This window comes from Saccopteryx bilineata, chromosome 6 (genome assembly GCF_036850765.1).
Source record: "Saccopteryx bilineata isolate mSacBil1 chromosome 6, mSacBil1_pri_phased_curated, whole genome shotgun sequence".
Lineage (NCBI taxonomy): Eukaryota > Metazoa > Chordata > Mammalia > Chiroptera > Emballonuridae > Saccopteryx > Saccopteryx bilineata.
In genome coordinates, this window is record NC_089495.1 from 178414611 (window position 1) to 178423031 (window position 8421).

General features: G+C 49.9%; 1 protein-coding gene across 1 annotated transcript in view; it reads left to right on the plus strand.

The window, feature by feature from the left end:
* Positions 1 to 7877, plus strand: part of JAG1 (jagged canonical Notch ligand 1) — a 36692-nt gene extending 28815 nt beyond the window's left edge. Inside the window, exons 16-26 of the mRNA XM_066234656.1 lie at positions 112 to 225; positions 313 to 426; positions 541 to 657; positions 1112 to 1139; positions 1582 to 1667; positions 3221 to 3334; positions 3918 to 4027; positions 4121 to 4354; positions 4554 to 4685; positions 4947 to 5097; positions 5888 to 7877. Of these exons, the coding sequence (XP_066090753.1) occupies positions 112 to 225; positions 313 to 426; positions 541 to 657; positions 1112 to 1139; positions 1582 to 1667; positions 3221 to 3334; positions 3918 to 4027; positions 4121 to 4354; positions 4554 to 4685; positions 4947 to 5097; positions 5888 to 6345 (1658 nt within the window). The 3' untranslated portion in view covers positions 6346 to 7877. The remainder of the gene's footprint in view (positions 1 to 111; positions 226 to 312; positions 427 to 540; positions 658 to 1111; positions 1140 to 1581; positions 1668 to 3220; positions 3335 to 3917; positions 4028 to 4120; positions 4355 to 4553; positions 4686 to 4946; positions 5098 to 5887) is intronic.
* Positions 7878 to 8421: the final 544 nt, after the last annotated feature.

The following is an 8421-nucleotide window of genomic DNA, read 5'->3' on the forward strand; positions in this document are numbered from 1 at the left end:
ACTTGGAGCGGAAAGCCGGATGGAAGGGGCTGTGGGAAAGGCGTGTCTCTCGTGGGACGTGAAGGGTCCTGGGAGTGTCCTCAGCTGGGGGGGTCTCCTCTTTGGTTGCAGACATTAACGACTGCAGCCAGAACCCCTGCCACAACGGAGGCTCCTGCCGCGACCTAGTCAATGACTTTTACTGCGACTGTAAAAACGGGTGGAAAGGAAAGACCTGCCACTCGCGTAAGTGGGAGCCAGTGGGGACCCCGTCTCTTGTCTTCTCTAAGGGGGGCCGGCCAAGGGGCTCACACTGAGGTCTTCTTCTTCCAGGGGACAGCCAGTGCGACGAGGCCACGTGCAACAACGGGGGCACCTGCTACGACGAAGGGGACGCCTTCAAGTGTATGTGTCCCGGCGGCTGGGAAGGCACCACCTGTAACATAGGTAACTCGCTGCCTGCGTGAGCCCCTGTGGGTGTTTTCCTGGGTCCAGCTCTTGCCCCTTCAATCTGTCTTCAGATCCTCAGGGAGGGTGGTCTCATCTGCTCTTGTCGTGTAGCCCGAAACAGCAGCTGCCTGCCGAACCCCTGCCACAACGGCGGCACCTGTGTGGTCAACGGCGAGTCCTTCACGTGCGTCTGCAAAGAAGGCTGGGAGGGGTCCATCTGCACGCAGAGTGAGTATCCCCCGCCCCCCCCCCCCGGGAACTCCGAGGGCTGTGGGACTTGGAGTGGGAACTCGGAGCTGCTGGGCTGTCTGATGTTGCTTCTGCATCACCTGGGTCTGTCCTAATGACTTGATAGGATGCAGCCCTGACCTGGGCATGAGAAAGCCGCCCGGGAGATAAGTGAAGACAGATGGTGTCTCGTTCCCAGCTCGGGTCTGACCAGCAGCCTGTCTCCTTCCATTCTCACACGCCCTCCCCGCCCTGCCAGGGCCTCTTCCTGTGTACATGTCCCACGGTGTAGGGAACAAAGTGTGGTGCGGGCCTGGTTCCAATTGAGCAGGGGTCTTAAGTGCATTTCGCTGGTGTTAACTACAACGTTATCATGTGGGTATTATGGAAACCAGTGGTGTTTTCACTTGGGGCTAAGCCGACTCCACTATTAAGTTGTCTTTCTACTTTGCAGATACCAACGACTGCAGCCCTCATCCCTGGTAAGTGTGACCACCTTTTACGCCAGCACTTGCCGACTGGAATGTGCGTGGGCCTCCCCACTGGGATCTTGTTTGAAAATGAAGGCTCTTGATTCAGGAGGTTGGGTGGGCTGCAGACCCTGCCTTTCTGATAAATGCCCAGGGGGTGGCGACCCTGTTGATCTGTGGGCTATGCTTTAGTTAGCCAGGTTGTCTTTATTTGGAGAAGTGGTTCTCGGTCTTGACTGCCCGTGGGAATCACCTGGGAGCTTTTTTAATAGGACCCTGGGTTGCAACTGAGACCTGTCAGGTGAGACTCTCCAGGTTGGAGCCCATCAGTGTTTTTAAAGCTCCCCCAGGCAGTGCTGAGTGTGGCTGGGGGTGAGCGCCGCTGTGATCGACGGGCAGCCAGAGTCGTGGATCCGGAGGTTGGTAACCTACGTTTTCTTGGCTCTCTTACTAGTTACAACAGTGGCACGTGCGTGGATGGAGACAACTGGTACCGGTGCGAGTGTGCCCCTGGTTTTGCCGGGCCTGACTGCAGAATAAGTAAGGACTGCCCCTCGCTGCCTCTCCCCGTGGCTTCAGTCCCCCCGCCCCACCTATCAGCCTGAGACTTTTTGTCTTTAAAACTGTTAAGTCCGTGATTCCCTTTATTTGTATGTTAGGGCTCTGTAATCCCCCACCTTCAGCTGGCTGGATCCTCAGGTACCTGTTGTCCCTTTTGTGGGTGACACGGCCCACCTTGTCCTAGGGGAGAGTGCACCAGCCATTTTGCACTGAATTGATGATGAAGTAGAATTTTGAATAGAATTTGATGATGAAGCTAAGGAAAGAGGGTGCTTTTCCCATGAATGACAGGACATTGTGGGCAAGTGGATGGTGACCACAGCCTCGCTGGTGGGGCACAGAGCTAACACCAGTGGAAGAGACCAGGGCTGTGGTTTCCCTGGGCTTGATCAGGCCCTGGTAGAGGGATGAAAACAAAATGGGGGGTCAACCATGCAGTTTTTCAGGGACCTTAAAGTTTTTTTCTATATTTTGAGCCTTCTTCTTATATTTTTATATGCATTTTCTTTTGTGAAAGTGATAGAATAGTTGTGGTTTCCTCTTGTCCCGAAATCATGTGAAATTATTTGGTGTTGGAGATTCCCTCGTTTGGGACTGGCTGGACTCCAGAACCAGATGGGGGTGCATTGTTTCTATTTCATGTTTCTAAATTGGGCTGACTGGGCCTGGGAGCCAACCCTGGTCTGCTCCCTATTTTTGTAAATAAAGTTTTATTGGCATACAGCCATGCTCATTCATTTACACCGTCTAGGGCTGCTTTCTCAGTGTGACAAGACCCGGGCGGCTGGGACAGGAGCAACGTAGCCTACAAACCCTAAGTCCTTGCTGTCTGACCCTTTTAAAGAGCTTTGCCAGCCCTTTCTCTAAATTATTCTCAGAAAAAGGAACTTATTTTGGGAGGTAGCAATTTCATATGTTATTTATCTTTTATTATTTTAGTGAGAGGAGGGGAGGCAGACACAGACTCCCGTATGCACCCCGAACTGGGATCCACCTGGCAAGCCCACTAGGGGGCGATTCTCTGTCCATCTGGGGCTGTGGCTCCATTGCAACCGGAGCCAATTTTTAGTGCCTGAGATGGAGGCCATTGAGTCATCCTCAGCACTCCGGGCCAACTTGCTCAAGCCAATCAAGCCATGGCTGCAAAAGGAGAAGAGAGAGAGAGAGAAGGGGAGGGGTAGAGAAGCAGATAGGCGCTTCTCCTATGTGCCCTGACCAGGAATCAAACTTGGAACTTTCACACTCCAGCCTGCACTCTACCACTGAGCCAACCGGCCAGGGCCACAATTTTAAATTGAATAATTCTCAGCTGTTAAAAGTCAAGCTAGTGGTGATGTTGGGGGTAGCAGGGGGTGGGGGAGCTTTTGGAGCACTGATCATCTCTTTATTTGGGTGCTGATTACATGATGAAAACTCATCAACCTTATTCTTACATCCCGAACGCCTGTCCATTTGTATGTTATGCCAGTGGGACCTTAGAAAAACATTGCTGCCTCCTACTGGAGCCTAACCTTGTATGCCATTTCTCCTAGACATCAACGAATGCCAATCTTCACCTTGCGCCTTCGGGGCAACCTGTGTGGATGAGATCAATGGCTACCGGTGTGTGTGTCCTCCAGGACACAGCGGTGCCAAGTGCCAGGAAGGTATGTGGGCCGGGGCCCGGCATCCCATGTCACTAAGGCACCCTCTTGACCATGAGTAGCCACTGTGCTCGGGGAGAGCAGAGAGGGAACATCTACTGGGAAACAGAGGGAAGGGGAAACAGAGGTCCCCTAACAATAGCAGCTGTGCCTTGCCGTAATGATGCTATGTAAGAAACCAGCTCACAACTCTTGTGGCTTAGGGAAAGCATTTATTTGTATTCATGGTGCACAGGCGGCCATGATTGGTGTCGCGGGTTGGGCTTGGGTCTGTTCTTTGTCCCTCCTCACCCTGCCGGGACCACCAGCCACACATGGGGCATGTTCTTTTCCTGGTAAGTGGCAGGCTTGCAAGAAGCAATGTGCTATGAGTCATCTGTGAGACTCTGCTTACAACACGTCCCCTCGTGTTGCCTTGGGAAGTCAGCAGGGGAGGGAAGGATACTTGCCTTTCCTGAAAGGAACTACCATCACGTGACTAGAGGGCGTGGGTGTGATCACTTCCTCTCAGGGAGGGAGTTGAGAATCGAGAGGTCCAGCTACAGGAAAAGGAAGGTCCTTGCACTCACGCGTCACCGCCTCTCAGTTTCAGGGAGGCCTTGCGTCACCGTGGGGAGTGTGATCCCAGACGGGGCCAAGTGGGATGATGACTGCAACACCTGCCAGTGCCTGAATGGGAGGATCGCCTGCTCAAAGGTGGGGTGCAGGAGCCACCACAGCTCCCTGCGTTCCGGGATAGCTGGTGGCAGGCGCATTCCTGCTGAGCTGCCCGCTGCCGTCTCTCTGCAGGTCTGGTGTGGCCCTCGACCTTGCCTGCTCCACAAGGGGCCCAGCGAGTGCCCCAGCGGGCAGAGTTGCATCCCCATCCTGGACGACCAGTGCTTCGTCCGCCCCTGCACAGGCGTGGGCGAGTGTCACTCTTCCAGCCTCCAGCCAGTGAAGACCAAGTGCACTGCTGACCCTTATTACCAGGATAACTGTGCAAACATCACGTTCACCTTCAACAAAGAGATGATGTCCCCGGTACGGAGCTGCTTTCTCAGTTTGGAAGGGGGTGTGGATGCTGTGTTACGGCAGGGGCATCACGAGCTAGGATTTCGCTCTCTATTGCCCGAGTTCCTGTCTCAGCAAAGCGCGACTTGAATATCACTGAACTTCCAAGGAAACATCAGTCTTGTTTCTCCCAGTATTTACACGCGTGGGCTTTTCCATATTTTTCCAGGGTCTTACCACAGAGCACATTTGCAGTGAATTGAGGAATCTGAATATTTTGAAGAACGTTTCTGCCGAATACTCAATCTACATAGCGTGTGAGCCTTCCCCTTCTGCAAACAATGAAATCCACGTGGCTATTGTAAGTGTAAGATCCCTTCACACTTAGTGATTTGATTGTGAGGTCGCTAGCAAATTTCAGTTAACCAGGAGTAGATGTATCGGAAGAGAACATGGCATATACGTGTTATCAAGTAATTTTGAAGTACACCTGAAACTAATACAAAATAATATTGACTGTAAATTATAATGGAAATTTTTTAATTTTTTAAAAATTAAAAAGTTATCTCAAATTTTTAAAAAGCTATTCCCCTCCAGACAGTTTATTTATTTTTTCTTCCAGTCTGCTGAAGATATAAGGGATGATGGAAACCCGATCAAGGAAATCACTGACAAAATTATAGACCTCGTTAGTAAACGTGACGGGAACAGCTCCCTCATTGCCGCCGTGGCGGAAGTGCGAGTTCAGAGACGTCCTCTGAAGAACACCACAGGTACAGGTTGGGTGGGAACAGCCCCTTTCTGTGATGAGTGTCAAATGGATCTTATCACACTGTCTAATAAAACCGCCAGGTGGGCAATCACCTGAGTAACTATCTGCCCCTTGAACGGGTGAGGAAGCAGGCTGGATGACATGACCGAGGTTATATGGCGGCAGGCACAGGTTGACCAGCAGGCTGTGCTCTCACAAGCAGGTACCCTTAGCACAGGAGTGGTTGCAGAGCCCTAATGCATAGCATCACCGTGCCTTGAGCTCTTGGTGTGCAAAGCCTGCCTTGGCATTCTGGGTCGTGGACAGCCCGTCCTCGGTACTGAGGCGCTGGTTTGAGAAGCAGCTCGATGGCCCTGCAGTATGTCCAGGCTCCCCTTCAGAGCAGCTGGAGCATCGCTGCTCTAGCGAGGTGAGCAGTTGGGCTTGTGACCACTTTGGTCATTGGAGCTGTGTGCTCAGAGCGGGTTTCTGATTGTTCTGAAAACCAGATCCTTCACTGAGCTGCCTAAGGAGCCAGACTCCACTTGACTGAGTCAGACGCTGCTCACCCCACACAAAGTTGGGCACCCTGTAGGAGCTGCTCCTCTACTCAGTCCCTCCGGGAACAGTAGTGTCAGGGTCTCGGAGGGCCCTGGGCCCAGCACTGCGGATCAAGCTGTGAGTTTACAGTATGCAGTTGTCAAAAGGGACTTGTCCCATGGTTGGTGCCCCTTTTAGGGACTAAGGACAGGAGAACTACCGTTGGTATTCTTTCCTCGGGAGAGTTAACTGGTTTGAGGCCTGCCTTGCAGATTTCCTGGTCCCTCTGCTGAGCTCTGTCCTCACCGTGGCTTGGGTCTTCTGCTTGGTGATGGTCTTCTGCTGGTGTGTGCGGAAGCGGCGGAAGCCCAGCAGCCACGCCCGCTCGGCCTCGGAGGACAACACCACCAACAACGTCAGGGAGCAGCTGAACCAGATCAAAAACCCCATCGAGAAGCACGGGGCCAACACGGTCCCCATCAAGGACTACGAGAACAAAAACTCCAAAATGTCAAAAATCAGGACCCATAACTCGGAGGTGGAGGAGGACGACATGGATAAGCACCAGCAGAAAGCCCGGTTTGCCAAGCAGCCAGCGTACACGCTGGTAGACAGAGAGGAGAAGCCCCCCAACGGCACGCCCGCCAAACACCCGAACTGGACAAACAAACAGGACAACAGAGACCTGGAGAGCGCCCAGAGCTTAAACCGGATGGAGTACATCGTATAGCAGGCTGCGGGTGCCACCTCGCTGCTAGGTAGAGTCCGAGGGCACGCGGGGCTGTAGTTCTTTAACTGTCTAGTCCAGTCTGAGGCTGTTGTTGACGTAGAATCCTGTGTTAATTTAAGTTTTGACAAGCTGGCTTACACTGGCAATGGTAGTTTCTGTGGTTGCCTGGGAAACGGAGGGCTGCATCTCACAGCTATGCAAAAACCAGTCCCACGTGCCCTGGTGCATGGTCCCGCAGCCAACAGGTCTCGGATCAGGCGCCCAGGAGAAGGCCCCGGCCCCTGGGCCTGGAGCTGCCACTTGTGCCAGATGTCCCGAGGGTGATGCAGTCTTAGGATCATAGTTTTATTTATATTTATTGACTCTCGAGTTGTTTGTGTATATTGGTTCTATGATGACGTACAAGTAGTTCTGTATTTGAAAAGTGCCTTTTGCAGCTCAGAACCACAGCAACTATCACAAATGAGTTTATTATTTATTTTTTTTATTGTATTTTGTTGTTGGGGGAGGGGGGACCTTGATGTCAGCAGTTGCTGGTAAAATGAAGAATTTAAAGAGGAAAAATGTGTCAAAAGTAGAATTTTGTATAGTTATGTAAATAATTTTTTTTATTAATCACTGTGTATATTTGATTTATTAACTTAATAATCAAGAGCCTTAAAAACATCATTCCTTTTTATTTATATGTATGTGTTTAGAACTGAAGGTTTTTGATAGCATTGTAAGCGTTACGGCTTTATTTTTTGAACTTATTTTCTTACTACGTGTTGCCTATAAGCCAAAATTAAGGCGTTTGAAAATGGTTTATTTTTAAGACAATAGATGGGCGTCTGTGCCTGGAATCCTGGTGGAATTCTTTTTCGTATAACGTCAAGATGTTTAAAACACCTTCTGTAGCATCACTTTAACACACGTTTTCAGGACTGACTGAGGCAGTTTCCGAATTAGTCTAGAACAGTTTCCTTTTTTGTTATTTTTTTTTTTTTCCTCTACTTTAGACTTGAAAAGAGACAGGCAGGTGACCTGCTACACAGCAGTTTAAGGGAACAAGTTGAACTGATGTAAAACGTAGCCAAAATGTGAGTGGTTGAATATCATTAAAAATAACAAGTTAATTGTGTGAAGTTGGAAGCACATCAATCTTATTTTGTAAATTCTGATTTCTTTTCACCATTCATATGTAATACTGAACCACCTGTAGGTTTGATTTTTGTTGTTATCTACTGCATTTAGGGAGTATTCTAATAAGCTAGTTGAATACTTGAACCGTAAAATGCCCAGTAAGATCACTGTTTAGGTTTGCCATAGAGTACACTGCCTGCCTTAAGTGAAGAAATCAAAACGCTATTGCAAACTTTTAAGACCCAAAAGGCTTATAAAACTAATTTCGTCCGTTCACCATTGAGACCGTGAAGATACTCTGTATTGTCCTATTAGTGTTATGAACATAAAAATGCATCTTTGATGTGTTGTTCCTGGCAATAAATTTTGAAAAGTAATATTTATTAAATTTTTTGTATAAAAACATGGAACAGTGTGGCCTCTTCTGAGCTTGCATAGTTCGGCTTCCCCATGTAGGTGCCTCTGGCGGTGGTCATTAGGGGCACGGACCAAGAACTCAAAGCCTTTTCAGCCTCTAAGTATATCTGAAGCGGGGCTGCTAGAATGTGGGGGCTGTGAGAGCCCGTCTTGGGGGCCTCGATTCCCTTGTCATTCAACAGCAAATGTGAATACTGCTTGAATAAACCCACTGGCTCAATGGCCGCAGTGTGGAGGTGAATTGTTTGTGAGCACTCACCTTTCCCACTGCACTGAAAGGGCTTCCATAGCTTGGAACTGGTGGCGGGGGGCTGAAAAGGGGAGATTGAATGCTTTTTCTCCTTTTTTCTTCTTGGCTACTTCGACTAATGTATTCATGTCCTTCTATCATTATAGACGTTGTGGGTTTTGTGCATGTATGTGGCCAGGGCGGTTTCCTCAATGCATAGGAGGTAATTACGAGTGTCTGGGGTCTCCGCCCCTATATCTACTCATCACCTTATACCAGGAAGTGGGTGTTCGGTTGGCCTCGCCACA